Source organism: Solanum dulcamara, chromosome 3 (genome assembly GCF_947179165.1).
Source record: "Solanum dulcamara chromosome 3, daSolDulc1.2, whole genome shotgun sequence".
NCBI lineage: Eukaryota > Viridiplantae > Streptophyta > Magnoliopsida > Solanales > Solanaceae > Solanum > Solanum dulcamara.
The window spans coordinates 80,752,653-80,774,250 of record NC_077239.1 but is presented as its reverse complement, the minus strand read 5'-3'; the positions used below and the strand labels follow the sequence as shown (position 1 = coordinate 80,774,250).

General features: G+C 33.7%; 2 protein-coding genes across 2 annotated transcripts; both read right to left on the bottom strand.

The window, feature by feature from the left end:
- Window positions 1-34: 34 nt before the first annotated feature.
- LOC129883276 (uncharacterized) lies at window positions 35-4,379 on the bottom strand. Its single transcript, XM_055957915.1, has 6 exons — window positions 4,272-4,379; window positions 3,971-4,037; window positions 2,658-2,729; window positions 1,957-2,123; window positions 1,689-1,800; window positions 35-509 (listed from the first exon to the last, which is right to left on the bottom strand). Exons 2-6 carry the CDS (start codon window positions 4,004-4,006, stop codon window positions 285-287), a joined length of 612 nt encoding a protein of 203 aa, XP_055813890.1. The 5' UTR covers window positions 4,007-4,037; window positions 4,272-4,379; the 3' UTR covers window positions 35-284.
- A 5,560-nt stretch (window positions 4,380-9,939) lies between these two features.
- Window positions 9,940-18,565, bottom strand: LOC129883275 (uncharacterized). The gene is made up of 9 exons (XM_055957914.1): window positions 17,850-18,565; window positions 17,185-17,277; window positions 16,880-16,984; window positions 15,899-16,051; window positions 15,092-15,190; window positions 14,887-15,015; window positions 13,283-13,462; window positions 11,892-12,008; window positions 9,940-10,311 (listed from the first exon to the last, which is right to left on the bottom strand). Exons 1-9 carry the CDS (start codon window positions 18,294-18,296, stop codon window positions 10,150-10,152), a joined length of 1,485 nt encoding a protein of 494 aa, XP_055813889.1. The 5' UTR covers window positions 18,297-18,565; the 3' UTR covers window positions 9,940-10,149.
- Window positions 18,566-21,598: the final 3,033 nt, after the last annotated feature.

Below are 21,598 nucleotides of genomic sequence, written 5' to 3'. Positions count from 1 at the left end.
CTAACTATATTAGTATATGAAATAACATACTGACTAGAGCTTAAGAAGAAGAGTCTTATTGATGCGTCATATGACCATAATGATGCAGGTGTATCATTTATCCTTGTTCATCTCCAGCCAAATATAATATCAGACAGGAGTGAATGGCAAATATAAGTAAACAAACTAACCAGAAAAAAAAACAAATTCCAAGCTCATAATATGGTACTAGAAAATTTTCAATCATCTTGGTAGCCACGCCAAGATTGCGCTATGGCTGGAAAATAGAGCCCAAACTCGAAATTTCATGTGCTCAATGCTTCTTCCACATCCTTGTTCTTTTTTCTTTTACTTGTGTTGTTTGTGCCTTGTTGCTGTTGTTCAGCTTTCTTTTCAGCTCGAATCATGGCTCGCCTTGTACGAGGGCGCAGCTCACGAACTTGTCTAGGAGGCATCACATACGGCTCTAGAGGTCTGTCACCAAAAGGGTGCTCATCATTGGCAAAAATCCTCAATTTCAGATCTCTATCCTATATAACCAAGAAAAAGTATTGGTGTAAGACAGAAACAATTGACAGAAGTTAACTTATTGCTAAACAAGAAAATTTTGTAATCTTCGCAGATGAATTATTTAACTTTAACATCACGGTTGCTACAAGACGAAAGGAAGGAGGACATTTTCATTTTATCTCTAAGAGAAATTTCTACCTTGTATGTTCCTATGCTGCTTGGAAGGGCTAGCAAGTGACAAGACTACAAATATCAAATTCTGAAATCATAATTTCAAGGTCCAATGAGTTCAGTGCTAAGAAACTTAAATGTTGAATCAATCTGGCATGATGGATTTCTCTTTCCCTTTCCGTCCAATTATGTCGGGTTGAAAAAGGTGCCAACCATAATGAAAGTTGAGTGCTCAAATCATAGTTTGACTTAATAATTATATAACTAAAAATTGTAGCAAGTCAAATCAAACTATTAAGTACACCTTCAAGGCCCGCAGCAGGGGCATTTTATAATTCAAGTTATGTACAAAGACAATCTCATTATACAAAATTGGGCGTGCATATGAGTACATAGTTTGCAAATTATAATATATAGCATTATGTAGAAGAGAAGTATAAGAAAAATTTGCAATTTTTTCTTCCTATTGTAGGTACAATTAACTGATCACTAAGAACTCAGTGATGATTTTCTACAAACAACAACCACCACATACTCAATGTAATCCCACAAGTGGGGTTTAGGGAGGGTAGGATGTACACAAACTTTACCCCTATCTTTGTGGGGTTGAGAGGTTGTTTCCGATAGACCCTCAGCTACAGTAATGATTTTCTCATACAATCAATGCTCGCTCTTTATAGAGGTACATTATCTTATAACGAAGAGCCAAGTGATATTTCTCACTTATCTTCAGGCAATTTTATTTCTCCAGATACCCATTTCAAAAAAAAAAAAACTCCAGATAGTGTTTAATAGAAGGTTATGGACAACTCAGAAGTGAAAGCCAAAACTAAGGAGTCTACCACATTTTCTTGATCTTATCTATGAAGACTCCAACTTCCACATTTTTATGGTGCAATATTTCCTGCCATGACAGGCCTTTGCAGGAATTAACCAGATCTTGCCCTCTACCCCAAAGTGTAAATAAGCAATCAGAGAGTCATGCAGGAACTTGGGGTATAAAAAGATATACTAGACAAATCACTTACATCACGCAACTTATTTCTTGGTAGCATACGAAGAACAGCTTTGCGAATAACTTCTGTTGGATCCTTAGCCATCTGGTCTTTCAGACTCCTCTCCTTGAGGTGGCCTATGTAACTATAAAGTCGTTCAAGAAAAAAGATTACAAAGAGTCCTGCACATTATGCTTGTATGCTTTATTCAGCTATTTGCTTTTACTTCTACCATAATCATGAAACATCACTTTTACAAAAAATTCAACATTGAATGCATAATAATATCGACAACACTTACCCAGTGTGCCATCGATAGAACTTATCCGTGAGTTTTCTCCCAGTGACGCAAATGTCCTTTGCATTGAGCACAATGCACATATCGCCTTCTTCGCGGTTAGGTGCATATGTCGGTTTATCTTTGCCTTGAACCACAGTTGATATCTGTGCTGCTAGCCTTCCCAGGACCTATATAACAGGGAGTTTGCTATTATTAGATAGAAAACAGATCCACATTAATGCTTCAACAAAAATATAGCATGTGCAGTCTTAGAGCAGAGACCACTGAAAGAATATTATCTCATTGCTAGATATTGAATGGAGGAAGATGGATAATAAGAAAAGAAAATAAACAAGAAAGATCCTCAATCGACAACTAGTATAATAATGTAGAGCAATATGTCAAACCTTGGAATTTCATTTTTTTCGGGGGAAGTACAAACCATGGAACTTCATTATCAGAACTATGAGTATTCAACTAATGAGATTTTATATACACTCATTCTTTAATTCCAGTATATTTTTTTAAAAAGAGTATAAATCCTCAATAAGGCAATAATAACACATTCACTTCCAACAATAGAGGAACCCAAAAGACAAAAGGAAAGGAAAAGGAAATAGACATTTGCATGCCATTCCTTATCAGTGTCTTAACTTTTTTCACTGAGATAATTGTTTTCCTTCTTTTAATTGGATTAAAACAAAAGTCAAGGGCATTCCAACCTGGCCTTTGGCATCAAACACTCTCCATCTCAGACCTTCCAAATTGATACGTCTTATGCCAGCAAGAGCTTTCTGCAGCATCAAATAAATTTTAACAGTCATGAGCAGAAGCAAATATCTCAAGTAACACACAACAAGACCAAAAGAAAAATAAATCATGACCTGAAATGAAACTTTTTTAACTATTAAAGGGTCCACAAATTACAGAGCATATGAGCCATGTGCCTTACATCTATCATTTATGTTAAGAGCTTGAAAATTTTATCAAAAAAATTTTTTAAGAGCTTCACAAAGTTTTGAAATGTCAAGCTGCAATAACTAGCACCCTTCTACAGCCTCTTCTGTAAGATGGCAAAGGAATGTAAACTTTTCAAGCATCTTATAACAACACTTCCCAAATGTCAAATTAATCAATTGATGCAAGTCTCTGAGGGATCACCAGCGTTAACAAAGTTATCCTTGGTACCGTGTCCTTGACTGACCGAACTAGGAAATTATTTCTTCACCTCAAAGTGTGGTTGAGTATAGACTGAGATGGCTTCCACATCATCCACTCCATCATTTGAAATAATAAATTTAAATTTTTGGTTATCCATAAATTAGACAGAGTTTTTTAGAGTTATGCTCTTAATTTCACAAGCACCTTCATTTCCTAGCCTTGAGGAAATAAACTTACCCATGCACCCCAACTATAACAAATGAACATTGTATAAAAGCAGGCCCAAAGTTAGAGCTTTAAGTAACTTACTGTAAATTTGACAACTTAGATACTACATTTATTTCATGCGCGAACTTTTTGGTGTAATATGTAAGAAATAATCACTCAATAATAAAAAAAACAATGGACAGCTTATCAGGATGAAGTGGGAGCATAGCAAAAGAGTAAATCTCAACAGAACCCAAAAACCTTTCTTTTTCGTTTCCTTCGAGCCAGTCCCAAAACAGCTTCAACCAAAAAGGAAGGAAAAAATGAAAGTACTACAGCATGAATAGATTCCACAAGTAAAAGATAGTATATTTAAGCTAATTTTAGCATAATAAAAATAGTATCTTTGCGATCTTAGTCCATACAACAACATACCCAATGAAATCCCACAAGTGAGGTCTACCCTAGGGAGGGTAGAGTATATACTGACCTTTGGGAGGTAGAGATACTGTTTCCAATAAACCTTCGGATTTTAGTCCATACATTTTGCAAATGCACAAATATGTCTAAAAGGTAATACAACAAGCAGTCCTTAATAACTGCAATACTGTAACCTGCTACATATTCAAACTTTATATAGAACAATAAAGTGAAAAAAGGAGCTTGCCTTCATGTTGCCACTAAATGGCTGACCCATCACCATCTTCACTTCAATAACCAATTTCTTTTTCACACTACAAAATAAACCAATTTCACATTGTCAAAAAAAAAAAATCATATCTGAATTTCTTCAACTGAGAAAAATTAACACAATCTGAAAAAAAGGGGTTTAACTTCATATGGATCAAATGTTCATACTCTTCAGTCTTACCCAGAATCAAAAAAAAAAAAAAAAAAAAACCGTAGAAAAAAGTCCGTAAATATAATTTTTACAACAACCGAATAAATATTGAGGAAAAATAATTCACCTTATAGCTGGAGGGGTAGCTAGGGTTTAACTTGAAAAAGAAGGTTTATGGAGTAACTGGGAGAGAAAGAGCTCCGATTAGAGAGAGGGAAGAAGGAGTAGAGGAAGAATGTTTGGGCTTGCCTGCTTCTTTTTTAATATGGGCCGACTATAATTATGAGCCCAAATTGAATCTTTGGGCTCCAGCGTATCAGTGGAATCTTAAAGTGACTTTAAATTAGGACTGTACAAGGCAAATCGATAAACCGCATCAAACCGACAAATATAACCAAATCGGAAAAAAAACCCGACTAGTGGTTTGGTTTGACTTGGTTTGGTGTTTGGAAAAAAAACCCGACCATTATAGAGTTGGTTTGGTTTTAACTAAAAAAAGTCAAACCGAACCCAAACCGATCCGATTATATATATATACTACTTTTAAATTATGTTATACATAAAAATATTTATTAAAATGTAATTTATAAATATTTTTTAAACTTTTTTCATAATTTTGTTTTCTTTCTTACATTTATATTTGGACTTGAGAAGCCATCTAAATAATATACAAAAAAACCCATCTTATAAAGGTATATTATAAAGTTAAAACTTCAAACAATGTTCTGCGTCCATCTTATATGTTGATATTTTGTACTAGAACTCTTTTTAAGAAGCACTTCTCTGTGCTTTTTATTAGATACTATATATTTTTTTTCACTGAACACTTATAATACAATTTTAATACATATTAGCGAGAATAATTTATAAAACTCATATAATACAAGTTTTATTCATGGATAATATATTTATCACATACTTTAATACACTTATAATACATTATGTCAATTTCTTACCAAACAAGTATAATATATTTTAAAACACATATAATACATTTATATTGCATGCATAATTCACTTTTAATACATGACAGATATATCATAATATTGTTATATATTACTGTAAATGATAATAAATAAAAAATATCGCTAAAATCAGTAATTATTTATTAAAAAGTGTTTTTCCTTAAATAATTCAGGAATTTTTCCAAAAAAAATAAATAAACAACAATGTACAATATAAGTGTTTTTATGTGAAAAAATGAGAGCCCATATAAAGAAATATACTATAATATATAAATGGACATTCAAATTTAGCACCATCTGATAAGTAAAAATATTTCAACTTTGAGTATACATAGCTAGACACCATAACTTGTCTTTATTGTGTTAGTTGAACATTTCAATTTATAAAATGATCATCTAAATATCTTCAAGTTTTATGTGTCACGTCAGCATCAAATGTCCATAAAACACAACAAGAACAAGTTACAATATTTAGTTGTTAATTAAGATCAAATTGAATTTAGATAGGTACTTTCAAAGTTGAAGTGCTTTAATATTTCTTTGAAATAATTTCATATACATCTCCTTATATCTTTGCTTTATCAAGTTGATTTTCCTTTGTAATTTTATAATTTACAATATTACGATTAAGTACCTTATTTTGATTTATTTTAACAACCTAGTTACCTTATTTATCTATGTAACACCTAACAACCATCCAAAAGTGTACCCTTTTTTTTATTATGTTTTTTTGAAAATTTCCAATTTCAATATACTTTTAATTTTATCAATATTCTCTTACAAAATTTGTTTTTTCTTGAGTGAGAGCACGTTTTCATTAGGTATGCATTTCACCCGAATTTCGTATTATTATATTTGATTATTTTTATCTTTAATTGTGTTTTTTTGTGTGTGAGAGTGTAATGGTGATTGCAAGTTGTTTTTGTTATCTTGGAGCATGAAATTATGTTTTCTCTCTTCTTGCATTTCTTATTTGCTTATACTCATTCACGTATTTTGATTGAGTTGGCGGACAAAGTTATTTATTACTTGATATTTGTTGCTGGTGGGGCGCACAGTTGCAAATGTTCTACTTATAGCCTAGCTAGTCGAACCCTTCATTCAATTGACAATCATGGTTTTAACTAGCACACATCTCGACTAATTTCATGAAATATTATTTGTTATTTTCTACCAGCACTGGATCCTAACTATGATGTCTTGGACATAAGGTTATTCACTTCATTGACCACTTGGCGATATTTTGGGCGCCACCCCTTTTTCTCTTCTCTTAATTTCTTAATGCCCAACCATGCATGAAACTAAAACCCCTTGATTTTACCTTTCTATTTATAGCTTTGGGTGTCTTGTTCCACAAAGTTAGGTGTTACTTGTTAGTGTATCACCTGTTGTTCTTTTAGCTGCCAAACACTTTTCAAAGTAAATTTATCGTTGATTCGTTAAAGTTGGCATCGAGTTTTATTTAGACACCTTAAATTGGGCGATGTTCATTTCAGACATCTCATGTAGAGTCTCGCTGTGTCATTTTGACACTTTTTCTGACATGACAAAGTGAGTGTAATACACTCAATAATAACGCGTGAAAGACTTTATTTAGCCATTTTTTAATTTTATTTTCTCTTCTTTTTCTCTATTACTCAAGCCACCACCTCCCACCATTTTTCGAAGCTTAAACTCCTTCAATGGAGGTCAAATTTTTTATTCAAATTTGTTTTCAAGTCATTATTTTTCTTCTTAGTTGTATTGCTTTTCTAAATCTATCACCACCTCCCTCCACCTTTTTAGCCAGAAAAATGAATACCAACACCCATATTTCGTATTTCTTCTTTCTTTATTTCTTTCTCTCACTCTTTTCTTCCCACAAAACAACACTAAAAAGAAAGAAAAGGAATAACTATGAAAAATAAAATAAAAGAATAAATTTTTAAAAAAGCACAAAAGAGATTTTTGAGTGTAATGAAAAAAAAAGAATTTTCGATGAAAAAGGAGGGTAAGGTAAAATCACTCTGCTCTCCACCTTTTTAGCCGAAAAAAATGAATATCAACACTCATATTTTATATTTTTTCTTTCTTTCTCTCTCGCCCTCCCTCCCTCCTCCCCCTCTCCTTTTCTCTTAAAACAACACCAAAATAGAAAGAAAAAAAGACTTGAACTATTTTAAAAGCCGATTAAGAAAAAAATAAAGAGAATTGTTGGGTGTAGTGGAGAAGACAACTACCATGTTTGATATGTTAAATACATGTAGAAAATTAGTATAGTCTTAACAAATACTAACGTTTGAGTGCATATTTTTAAAAGTACAAAAGCGAAAAAAAACTCTAAGATCCGTCGGGGCTTTAAGAGCAAAGTGCAAACAAAGCATGAGCTTTAATGAAAAGAAGGTGCAACTAGAGAAAACATACAAATATATATATGTTTAGTCTAGGAATAATAATTATAAGCATGAATATAACAAATATATGAACAAAGAAATTGATTTTTAGACGATAGAGGGAAATATTAATTGCTTAGTGTCGCCTCTTCAGGAAACACTCATTCGCCAAGATAAATTTGTCTTAAAGCCTGGATGATGACACTGAAGTGCATATTAAGGAAAGCGAAGCGCTCAACATGTTTTGAATTTGACTACTTGAATGAAGTATCACTTGTCCCCAGTCATGCATGATGGCTAGCTCAGTGTTCAGATATCTACCTGAGAGGAATAAAGTTCATTTTGTAAACTTTTTAATATTTTGAAAGGAATAAAGTCCAGATATCTATCTAAGAGGAATAACGTCAAATAAAAAATAATTTATTCATCGTGAACTTGAATTGAAGTGTAATTTTATGTGATTTATACGGCCTCATATTTGGTTAAACTAGCTATGATCTTGGTACTAGAGAATAGAGGGTATTTGTTAGTGACTAAACTTTTTTCGATTTCATCCTTAGCTAATATATTTTGTAATCTCCAAAATTCTTCCTAAAACATAATTTTTAATTATGTCATACGTATTTATATGTTAAAAACATATTTCTCAAGTCATATTTTATGGAAATAGATTCAAGGACATTTCATTCATTTTAATAGGAAAAGAGATAATGGATTGAAACACACTTGAACTATAATTTTTTTTTTCAGATTTCACATCATGATTATCAATTATTTCATTTTTCTTATTATCACCATTTATGTATTAAAACACACTTTAGTTATCAATTAATTTTTTTTTCTACCTAAATTAACACCATCATTCATGTAAGAAAAGAAAACAATTGATAGTTAAGATCTATTTAATATATAGATGGTGGTAGTTCAAATGAAAAAGGAAACAATTGATAATTGAAGTGTATTTTTAATACATAGATGGTAGTTCAAGTGGAAAGAAAACAATTGATAGTTAGAATGTGAAACACGTGATAAAAAGACAAGTTAGATATAGTTTTAACTAGGGGTGGAAAATGGTTGGATTTGATCGGATTTGGATGAATTGAATATGGATTGAGCCAAAATGGATTGGATCACAATCCACCATATAAAATATGAGTAAATATGAATTTGGTCAAATATGATTTGGATAAAATGATTCTAACCCACTTTAACCTACTAAAGCCAAAAAACACTAAATAAAAGCAAAATTGCTAATGCTCTAACTCCTACAACCCCAACCCACCCCTAAATTATTATTTTTTAAACAATTAATTTTTCATACAAAAATAAAATTTAATTTTTCTTCTACTCCGTCACCCACACCCATCCGCCCACGAACCAAATTTTTTGCCTACCCCCTCCATCACCTCTATTTCTTTAAAAAAAAAATCAAAAAAATTTTGCCCACCCCAATCCCCCTCTCGCCCAACCCCCACTCGAACCACATACCCCCACCCCTTGACAATATTTTTTAAAAAAATAAAATAATTTCTATAAAAAAAAATTGACCCTCTCTCCACCCTACCTCCCATTTGGACCCATACCCCCACCCCACCCCAAAAATAAAAAAAAATATTTTTTTTGACCCCGCCCATCACCCTACACCAAACTCTCCACCTGGATCCCCTACCCCCATCCCGATTTTTTAAAAAAAATTCAAAAAACTTCAATATTTTTTCTACCCCCTCGCACCCACTCCCACTCCCACTCCCACCCGCCAACCCCGCACCCCCAATTTTTTTTTTAAAATTTTTTTTGCCCGCACCCACCCCAATTTTCTTTTAAAAAAAATATTTTTAGTGCAATTAGAAATTTTGGGTGATCTAAGGGTCTATATGGATACCCATATTTTACCCACTTTGTCCATTTCTATATGAGCTTTTGAAATATGTCAACCCATATTTACCTATTTAAAAAAGGAAAAATTTCAAATATATAGAATAAACTAATTAGTTTGCAACAAATATAACCATGTTTTATATAGATTATGATACACTCAAAAACTGAATATAACTTAACTATACATGAAATATACACTGACTATACATACCTATACAGCGAATGACTATTTTTTTGATAATTATTTTTGCCAAATAGCCATATAGCGTAATTATCCCTTTAAAAAATATGAGTGATCCTTTTAAATAAATATGAGCTAATGGATTCAATTTACTTAAATGGGCTGAAATTGCCACCCTTAGTTTTAACCATTAACTCTAGAAAATGGTATAGATTCAACAATTCTATTCAAACGTGTAACTCTAATAGTTGAGCAATTCTTGTCAACCATAGGTTTTCAATTGTTTCTCTGCTTAGATGCTGCTTCTTCTATCAGGAAAATTGTGTACATTCACACCAACAGAGTTGAAATTGTGCACATGCCTTTGTGAGGAATGCATTTGAGAATACAATAAAAAAATTCCAAAGCCAAACCAACAGGTAAACACGAGAACAAACCATACATTCTATTTCAATCTGCCGACAACAAAATGCAAGACGAATGATTGGGAGAGGGGGGAGGGGGTTTGCAGATGTCTACTACTGAATCAGCCATTTACATTCTCTATCATGACAATATCAAGAAATACAAAGAATTAGACTGGACAACCAAAATTTCTGCTCGACAGTTTTAGACTGATTTAACGCGTAGTTTATTGGCTACATAGAGGAGATGACTGATATTTGTGGATGGATAATTTTGCAGTAGCTTCAAATTAGAGGTGAAATCCCCAGCAAGTAGACGCCTCCGCACAATAATTAACATAGCACAGCAGACTCGAAGCAGCGTTTCCTGCAAGTCAAAGAAAATTGAGTATTCCTACTTTCATTTTTTATAACTGAGAAATCCCTAGTGGTGCGGTTCTAAACTCACAGCCTTGGGATTTGAACTCGTGTGTTCGCTTAACACACACATCACGCATTGCGCTTTTACCACTAGATGAAAGCCTGAGGGTGATTTTGATTTTCCCTACTTGAGAATGATATCATTGTTTCCCCATGCACCATAAATATTCCCATATGCGCATGTTATAAAAATGTGAAGAAAATGGATCTCTAGTTAGACTGCTAATCCAGGGGGTACAGTTAGAAAGGGTTGGACGAAGACACAAAGTTGTAGGGAACTTCAATCCAGCACTACCTAAAACGATAGAAGCTTCAGAAAATAACATGCACTAAAAGAAACAAATAATGGAGTTATAACAAAAAGGCTCTAACCCAGTTTACTTGCCATATACTCCAATAATAAGAAATGCTAAGAAAATTCATGGTTAAATTTCCAAGGCAAGGGCTACACTATACTAGAGAAGTTACCAAACTGTGCCAAGTACACTTACACCTTACATCTTTAAAACAAATTTACTGCTAACTATGCAGAATCCTTTATGTTGTTTAGGGATGAGGGCAGGCTGCAGGATCAGTGTGGGACATGATCTGGCTTTCCCCCACCCCCACAGGAAACTGTTTCTAGTCTCCAACTTGGATAACCTCCTCCTAACCCTTGCTGTGCAATATTTTCCTTTCAGTTTCAGTTCAAGCAAACCACCCCAAACACACCGTGCCCACCAGACCACACCGAATCCACGAAACATAAGCTTGTAAATATTCAAGATGCTATAAAGTATTGGTTTTGCACTTTTGCAGACACTCTTTAAGTTCTTTTAGTTCAAATCATGATGGCAAAAGACATATAGCAGAAATGAAAGTCTTATGATTTGTGGAATCGCCAGCTTTACAAATGCAATGACAGGCAGATTCCTTGCAAGTTGACGCTTTTCATTGAAAATTTGAATTCCCCTTAATTGCTTCCAAAAGCATTCTCCCATCCCCACCCTGCATTGAACCATGTGGATAAGGACCCAACCACACTGCTGCATGACCATCTCTTTTTGTGGGGTCTGACAACTGAGACATAACCATCAAATCCGGGATTTCCAAACTCCTCTCTTCTCTGATGACATGTCCACACATCACAAAGGAAATACACCAAAAAAATATACTAGCAGACAACAATAACTCCATCTCTATCCCAAACTAGGTGAAGTCAGCAGTAAGAATCCTTTAAAAAAAAAAGTTGGCTGTAGGAATCTTCAATATCCACTCTGCTTGGTTTGATCAGTTTCATTTCAACACTAAATAATTCGTCTTTTAAGAAAATATGAGGTTCTCAAACACTGAAATTTCTCTACTTTATTTTACTGACATACAAATTAAACAAACTCAGCAAGAAGACCTAGGGTAAGTGTAGCAACATGACTAAACCTTAATCTTAGTCCCAACTGGTTGAAAGGAAGATAAGTAAACAAGGAATCAGCCCATGCAAAAAGGTTCTTATCCAAGCTACAAAAGCGCATTACTTACAGAATGTCTTACCAGAGGTCCTTCAGGATCGCTTAGTAGTGTGTCCCATATAAGCAGACTGTCCGCGAAGTTGAATTCTTGTGTTAGCAGAAGTGTTATCCATCTGAATGCGTAGAACTGTGGATTCACCTGTTACACACGACATCAGGTACATAAAGATCACTGATACATCCAGAATTTAAGCAAAAGTACTAGCTATGACATCATCAGGTGAAGGCAAAAACAAGAGAAGTCAGTTATTTTATTTAATTTTGAAATTGGTAACTGTAGAGAAATCAGGTATTTTATCACTCATATGCTAGTAAAATAGTAAAAGTGACAATTGCCAAAGGAAATACACACAAATACAGATGTCTTGTCACACGCACAGGCACAAACCTATGGGGCATAAAAGAGTTGCCTAAAAGGCATAGCCCAATCAGCAAAATGGCGAGCCATGATTTTCGCTAAGGGGGTTCAAAATATGAAGTGAACACAAGAAAAAGCCAAAGGGGTTCAACATCTACTATATATACATAAAATATAATTTTAACCATGTATAAATAGTGTAAGTTTTCGCCGAAGGGGGTTCATTGGCTCCGCCCCTGCCAATCACGATATATAGATTTAAATTAGACATGCATGCAACATTTAGGTTGTTGTGAAGTACTTTTAGAAACTGACACCAGAAAAATCCTATTAATAGAGGTGGAAGGCTGCTTCAATAGTGAATACAGGATGCATCAACAAGACAAACAACAAAGATACATTTGAATCAATTCTTCTCATGTCAGGTCAGCTGCCCAGATTATCTAAAAGTGCAAGAAACTTTGATGAGGCAGAATGAACCATCATTTTAATTTTGAAGGAAATGTTTCAATAGTGAATGAGGTTAACCTGTGTTCATGGAAATATTGAGCTTAAATGTGAGTTCTCCTAGGTTTAGGCAGTCACCCTTCAATTGACACTAAGGTGCCATAAACAAGTAATCTTTGGGTTGACAAGTCCTTAACTTCTGCATCTTCTTTTAAAAGTTAACAAATCAACGTTTTCAAATGTTAAAATGTGAATATACAGCTTGTTATTATTACTTCGTTGGCATTCAGACTTTTTTTTATGAAGTAAGAAGTCATCATTAAAGGCATTGAGAAGATGCAAATCAAAAGAGATCGCAATTATTGTTGGCATTGAGACTTCTAACAATAAGTTAAAATTACAGTCATCATCCTCTAAACAATCCAAATGATATATATGTCAATAGGTGGTGTAAACTTGCAGGTTGCATAATTGCCAAACAAAGAACAATAAAGCAGACATTTTTAGCCATAGTAACAAAAGCAGCTATCTAAAGTTAAGCATAAAAGGGATCTTACTTTTCTTTTTTGATCAAGTAAAAGGATTTTCATTCATAAAAGAGATCTTACTTTGGTTGTCATTTCAAGATGCCGCCAGAGCTCCTCATCATGTTCTTTCAGAAATTGTGATAACTTTGTAATTGTAGAACGAATTCCAACAACACTATTGTCAAGTTGCTGACAAAAATGATCACGAAATCCACTCAATAGCTCCACGAAGCAGAAGAAAGTGTCTGCTTCTGCAGAAGCCTGCATAGCTTGCAAATAGAAAATGATAAACAGAGCTGAACTTATAAACATTTACACTTGAATCCAGGAAAAAAGCTGAAAGAATAACTTGTACAGATGTAATCATCATTCATCACAACATGTGCCTGCCCAACAAGGTTGGAGGAGACAGGCTTACATTAAGGTAGTATTTGTCGGAAAATTAAGACTTGGGTTTGAAACTCATATTTTTGTTTCGCTCAAAAAAATGTTTGGACAGTGAAGATATCTAAGCTGAATCTTTCAAAATAACTCAAAAAATATGTTCAGTTTTTTTGTTTTTAAAACACGCGATTAATTGGTTTTAACAAAGATTAGGCACAAGGCGTTGTAGGAAGATCTATTATCAAGGCAAAGGCTTCCAAACAAGATCTAATACTGAATAACTGATATCTAGTAACATTAGCCTAGGACATAGGGCAGGATTCAAGAGTGTGTTTGCACCACTTACACGTAAGGATATGTTGATAAACAAATTAGAAGTCAATACGAACTACAAAGCATTAGAAACTTATCTGAGAAGATAAGGAGTAAATAAAGTGTTTTGCTTACAATTTACATGAGTAAAACTTTGATTAGTTGGTTACAAAAGGATGGTGTTTTTGACTTTTTGAAAGATTTGATAATTCGTTCTTCATCTTCTTTTGTGGAAAAAGCAGCAAACAAACACTTGGAAAAATAGAACAACTGAATTTCAAACTCAGCTATTCAACCTTTTCAAACCAACCCAACTAAGTGATTTAGATGGAATTCAAACCTAAGATCTCCAGGTTGTTACTATATGCCTCAACTACTCAACCATCCTCGGGAGACACTAATATGCATATTTCCGTTTTCTTAATGTGGTGAGGGGAGGCACATCTTGAAGTATGAAACTACTTGGGTAATGAAAGCTATAACTTATGCAATCAAATTTTCTTAGGGATTGATCAAGTTGGAGAAGAAATTTTGGGATGGCTTTAATCAGGGAACAACACAATAATAACGTAATAAAGGGAAATGGATGAATATCAAGGTAGTTTTGGCATGTCCTCTCCAACGACATGTTATTGGCATTTTAGGGAAGTGTAACTTTCTCATATCCACATAAGTCTTCATTTGAAACAAATACGAGCCTCTAAAACATACGTTTTGACAATGGAAATAGTGTTACTAGCTAAAGTATTACTACAGTAAAGCCCTTATGGGGAAGAACATAGAAGACAAGCAAACAAAAAGAAAGAAGAACATGTGCTTAGAATTGGTTGTTTACATCAACAGTGGTAAAGCTGAAGCATAACAGAATTCAGAGCATTGCCCTCAACATATTCAGGAAAACTTTGGTCACAAAGCTGCTATGTCTCTTAAGTTATGATCTGCAAAACATAGCTATTGCAAATATAATCCAGTATCAAGGCATCACTTACTGCATTTTCCTCATTGGGATCATTCCTGAATACATAGAATAGTGGAGCCAATACTTCATTCATCCCTTGCACATATCTTATACCAGGATTGAGTTTGGCAAAAATAATGAGTATATTCCTCAGAGAATCCTGATAACACAAGATATACTATTAGCTGACAACAGAGATTTGTACCAACTCTCAAGCCAAAAGGGCTAGAATTTACCTGGTTAGATTTTGCAAATGGTGTGTCCCCTGAGAAAAAGTGCAGGCCTGGATGTGTGCGCTTGACATCTCGATCAATCTGTTCGATTATTTCCGTGTCCTAGAAGCAAATAGCATAAAAGAATTAGTAGTCACTTCAATATTATATGACTTCATGTTGGAAGTTATATTTATGCTAACAGTTATCTGGTGTAATCTACCAACAGTACTTGACAACAGCTTCAAGACACAAACAAAAAGCAGAACACTCTTGCCTTGGATATTCCATAAACAGTTAACTAGAGCAGGAAAGGAAAAAAAAGGGGGGCGCTCTCTTCCTTCAGATTATGCCATTTATTTGAGTTTCTGTTGACTGCCCCTTAGCCGCGTGCAACAGGGGAAAGGGTTCCTTGTCTGGCGTTTTTGATTTCTCTCTTGCGGCTTAGGGAGGGGTCTTTACTTGTTTATTCAACTTAACAAGGAACTTATCTACTCCATCCGACTAGTTCCGGTTTCGAATCCCGGGAAAACCCACTATCAGCTAGTGATTCTAATTCTCTATAGAATAAAAGAGAAGGATGTTCTAAGAAGCAATTGATCCATTTCCCTTGTTTGAGCCCATCATGACCACACTAATAATGAATTGTATAATCAATGAGAGTGAAAAACCTTAGGAGGAACGTCTACAGGAATAACTAAAAGATGTATGGATTTGAGTTGAAAAATGCAGCCATTTGTGATAATATACAGCCCTCAGTTATGAACTGAAAGGAACTCCATGTAAGTTGCAGTGAAAGCTGGAAAAGAACAAGAAGAATAAACATTGTACCTGGAAGAACTGATTCCAGATGCTATTCTTCCCAAGACTTAAAGGATGCTCTCCTTGAGGTATCTCTGATCTTGGGAGTGCACCCTTGTCCTCGATCACTGTTCCTTCATCGTCAAGAATTACCGACTTCTCCAACTTCCTCGTAATCTCCGACTGCCTAGCCATATTAACATTCAGACACCGAACATTTGAAAACAAGTGATGCACAAGTTCATGTAATTTACCACATTTATTTTGATAAGTAAATTCACCAGATATGTAACACCCTTTTTTTAATAGGTAAGCCTTCACAAAAGAACCAAGAAAGTGCTGAAGATACAATGTACGCTGTAACACTCAAATAGCATACATGATTTTGATCCATGAGAGAGCTTCTATCACGTTTTCCAATTTAACCCCTGCCTCACAGAGTCAATTTCACGACAGTTTTTTTTAAGTAAGGATTATCAATGTGATATCTGTACAAGAAAAAGATACATAACATTTTCTGCTAAGTTTATCTGTCTAACATGTCTATGAAGGGTTCAAAGACCCAAAGAAAAAGAAAAAACACACTAAAAGAAATCATTCAACAAGATGTCGTTTCAACCAGAACATTAATTTTTATTCAGTCGGTATATGTGGATATTTCTCCTCACACAGGATCTAAAATTTATAAAAGTCAAGTAGAGGATGTGTCAACATGGAAGAAAATGTCAAATAACTTGCCCTTATTGTTACAGAACCAAAATTCTGAGAACTTGCAAGAAGTGCAAGTGTGCAAGCATCAATGGATCAACGACATGACTTTCATCAATAACATCATGCCACAGATAAACTTTGCAGCCATAGTTTCAGATATACAGAATTATAACAGTTCCAACTAGCAAACATCCTCTTTAATACCAACAAACAGTAGAACAACATTTTAGAAACAAGAAAAAATAACATCAACATGTTTGACTGTAATCATTGAATTAGCAACACTAGTTTTGAACTTACAGGATTCACCAAAAGCTCCTCTTTAAAATGCTTGTATTGAGACCTCTTTTTAACCAACTCTGTTGGCCATAGTACTTTCTCGGTTGGCAAATATCCCAATAGTAGCTGCACAAAGTACATGCAATTAGGAGGAAAGTACACATTGAGACTCATCCAAGCTAAAACCTTTTCCTATTAACTAAACGTTTGGATAAGAAGTTACACCAATTCCACTGTCAGACACATTGCACAGAAATGAGCAGAGGAGTATTAAGTCCGGAATATGGATCAGCGTAAAATAAAATCTCAACAAGCAAATCTTATACCTTCCACACTGTAGCACGAATGCCAGCTCCATCTGGTATCCCTTGTGATGCTAGCCTCCTCACTTCTCCCATGTTTATAATCTTTCTTGACAACTAAATTTAAAAAATAAAAAGAGAAAAAGCTAATGAATACTCTATTTAACAAGAATGGAAAACCACCATACAATGGAACTTCAATATCATGAAATGAGCTGCTTATATTAGGATTATAGCCTGTTTGGTTTGATTTTCTTTCTCAAATTAAATCATTATTTCCAAATAAATCAGTTCCATTTATTATTATCAGTGTTTGGTTATCATAAGTCAAGAATTACCCTTTCCAACTAATATTCACATATTTCTCAAACAAAAATGAGTACCTATCCTTTTTCTAGAACATCAGCACCAATAACAACATCTATGCTTCAATCCCAAGCTAATTTGGATTAACTAGATGAATTCTCACTATCTATTCCGCTCCACTTAGCCTTGTCTTGCTCAAATGTTCAATAATTTGGGCTTAGGTTCTCTACATTTTCTGGAATCTTCAAACTTTTTAGCACTCGAGCAACAAGAGAACATTAACTCAAGCACAGTAGTAAGACGAATTTATCATAAAACACATGCAAGTTAGATGCCATAGATAGGTATAAACCAACAAATAGACAGCAAAACATCGAATTAACCTCTTGACAAAGCTGCGCCTGACGAGAAATATCCTCAGCTGAAGAAATAGCTGCTGCTGCAGCAGCAGCAGATGCAGATGTCGTTGTACTACTAGCGGAACTTCCATTTTCATCATCACTGTGGTAATTACTACTACTGAAAGGATCTCTAATTTCCGCTTTGGCGCGTGTAGGCACGTGCCTAGTCTCCGGTTTGATCACAGCCGGAGCAGACGTCATTGAACTAGGCCGTTCCACCGTAAAATCTCCGTCACTAGCCGAACCACCAGCTTTAACGGCGTTAACGGTAGCAGTGGATGATTTAGTAGCTGAACGTATGGACCGGTCGTCATCGTCATCGTCATTTAACGGCGCCGGAGATGAATATGGAGATTGAACTGAGGTTTGTGGCCCAGGAGACGACCAAAGTGAGCTGTTGAGCCAATCGGGAACGCGTTTGTTAACCATATCGTAGGGCTTATTTTAAAAATGGAATTGAAATGAAGAATTGGAGCGGCGGCGGAACAGACGGTGGCTGAATAAGTGAATACGGCGGATACGGCGGGATTGCACGGCGGCGGTGTCGATTCTCCGGCGAGGTGTCATTGTAGTAAGAGAAAGAGGAGTCGTGGGAGCATCGTAGATGATCAGCGTTTTAGAGAGATAAAGCGAGGAGAGAGAATGAGAAGGGAGAAGTTGCCAGGTTGATATGTAGAGGTCACGTGAAAGTCACTTGGAGAAATGAACCTTCTCGTCATCTGAGTCAGATTAATTTGAATTAGCGCCACGTAATATTTGAAGGACCCGCTCTTGTCAAAGAATTTTTCATACCTAAAATTAAAAGTGGAGTTAAAAGTCTGTTTATGAGGTGGATCGAATACAAAAACTTTTGCTTAAATAATATATTTGTGTTCAGAATTTTATTAAATATATATAATATTAAATTTAGAACTCAGTTATTAACACTTGAAATCTTAGTTATAAAAATTCAAAATTTATAACGTTAAAATTCTGACTGCATCATCTGCCTAGAATTTGAAATCAAAATCGTTGATTAAGATAAGAGCAACTTTCTTAATGGTATATTATTATGCCTAGTTAATGGTATATTATTATGAATAATGTGCTACTTTCTTATATGTCCTAATTTAATGTGACAATATTCAAATTTTAAAAGTTGAAGGAGCTTTTTTTATCATAATTATTTTTATATACTTTTAAAAATATTTTTGAATTACCCATTATTATGACGTATAATATTTTTTTACTTAATTTTGAATTATATAAATTTTATTGCAAAAGCATAAGAATTTCACATTCGAATTCACGATTAAAGTTTAAAAATTTTAGCTCTCAAAATTTGACTTGTGTTATATAAATTGGGATGAAAGGAATAACTTTTTTAAGTATTGAAATTCTATTTTTATTTTAAATTTGTTTGACACTTATTATTTAAAATTTTATGATTTTTTTTTACAAGAAATCTTAATTTTACTCATAAGAAATTTAAAAGTGACGTCTAATTCTTATTTTACCATAATCTATAAAATCTCCTACCATTTTAAAAAAATTTAAAAATTTCCTCTCGGATACACCACTTTCTTTGTTGATACATCCATATCCCCCTCTCAATTACATCTCTCCACTATATATCCGGATGTCCTATCCCCTCTCTGATACATCTCTATCGCCTCTCTGATGTATGTTGATGTATCCGGATGCATGTTGATGTATCTAAAAATCCAGTAATGTATCCGGAATTCATAAATTTTAAGGGATTTTTGTAATTTGAAAAAGAGTATGAAAATAATGTAATTAACTCTTAACACTATGAGATCTATGTAAATTATACTTATTTATTTATATTAAAAATCGACAATGTAAGCAACCTTAAACGCGCACAGTTTTATTTTTTGTGTTAAATCTTCAAATGAATTTAACTATATGAAATTTCTAATAACTATAATATATTTATTTGCCATCATTTTTCTACTCTTAAACTAATAAATATACCAACTCGTATTAATTTATGGTAATAAATATATATGCTATAATTAGCTCTATTTTATAAGGAAAAGAATCCTTTTTGCTCACAACAAGAATTCTTGAAATTCCAGAAATTCTATTTTCTACATATATAAATAATTACATAAACCCTAAAAGAAAGCCACTCTTCTCCAACAGCAGACAAAATGTCAAAGAAGAAATCACCAAAGTCCGATATTAATGTTTCATGTGATATCTTATTCTCCATCCTCGTTAGATTACGGGTTAAATCTTTGTTACGTTTTTGATTTGTTTCTACACTATGGAATGATATAATCTCTGATGGAGAATTTAAGAAAGCTCATATTAATCAATCCAAAGCGTTGGGACGTGTAAATTTCTTAGTAACTTTTATGGATGAATTCAAATTTATAAACTTGAAAAATAATGAAAAAATGTCATAGAGGAGCAACAATTTCCTCCAACACTCTATTTGGACGGTGGTTTCTCATGATTTCATAACATATGATATAGTATGGTATAGCACAATATTATGTTTGGATAAACTGTCATATCGTAACTGAAAAATTTACGAAAATACCTTTAATAAAGAGTAAATTAGAATTATTTAAAATTAAGTAAGGATATAATTGAAAAAAATAAGTAAACCAGTGGGATGGTGGTATCAAAAAGTGAGGGTTTTCATAGTTACAAAATTATGAAACCAAACCATACCATATCATGTAATTAAAGAAACAATCAAAACAAACGTAATTCTCTTACTAACCATACCATATCATACCACGGAAAACCACCGTCCAAATAAGGTGTAAAGGAATTGACATATCCTGATGTCTTATGCTCACATGATGGCTTGTTACTATTACTGAATGGTAGGGATTACAAGAGTACACTTGTTTAATTTTGTGGAATCCATCAACTAGACAATGCCTAAAGCTTGTAACATGTCCATATTTGAACACCTACAAAGATCCTCATGGTAATGAGACATTGTGTTATCATCCTCAAGGTTATGGGTTGTGTTATGATCCGACCACCGATGATTGTATGGTTATATTGATTTATAAGTCGTTTTATCTGATCTACTCTATTATGAATAATTTTTAAATGAAAAAAACGATTCCTCCACAGCTAAATAGTAATTTATGATCGTCATATATATGCAAGGGAGTTACTACTAGTGGTTGTGTATATTGGTCTAGGAATTAAATCACGAAAATAATAGTACAAGATATTCCACAATTATATATTTTGACATGAAGTCAGATGAACTAAAGGAGATTCCAACACCAAATAAACACTTATTCTTTTTGACTTTATTGAAAAATCGTCTTTATTTACACAACCCTAACGACGAATCAGAATCGGACATGTGGATCATGGAAGAAGATGGTTGGAAATTATTAATGAAACTTCCCAAGATACTATCATATAGTTCTCTTTTATGCTGCATGGATAATGGTGAAATTATCTTTCATGAATCAATGAATTGCAATATTTCCATTTATAACCCTGAAGAACAAAAAATTTGTTATAGAATTTATATTCAATTATATTTTCGGATATAAGTATGCTTATCCATATTCAACAGGTTTTGATAGTTTATATTTTCCAAAAATCATGCACTAGAGGAAACAACCAAATTCTGTTCCTTTAATTTTGTATTTTTTTTCTGATTCATAAATAAAGTTGCAATTTTATCTTTTATCTACAATGTTTTATTCATCATATTTATATAATTAAATAATCATATTCTATTAATA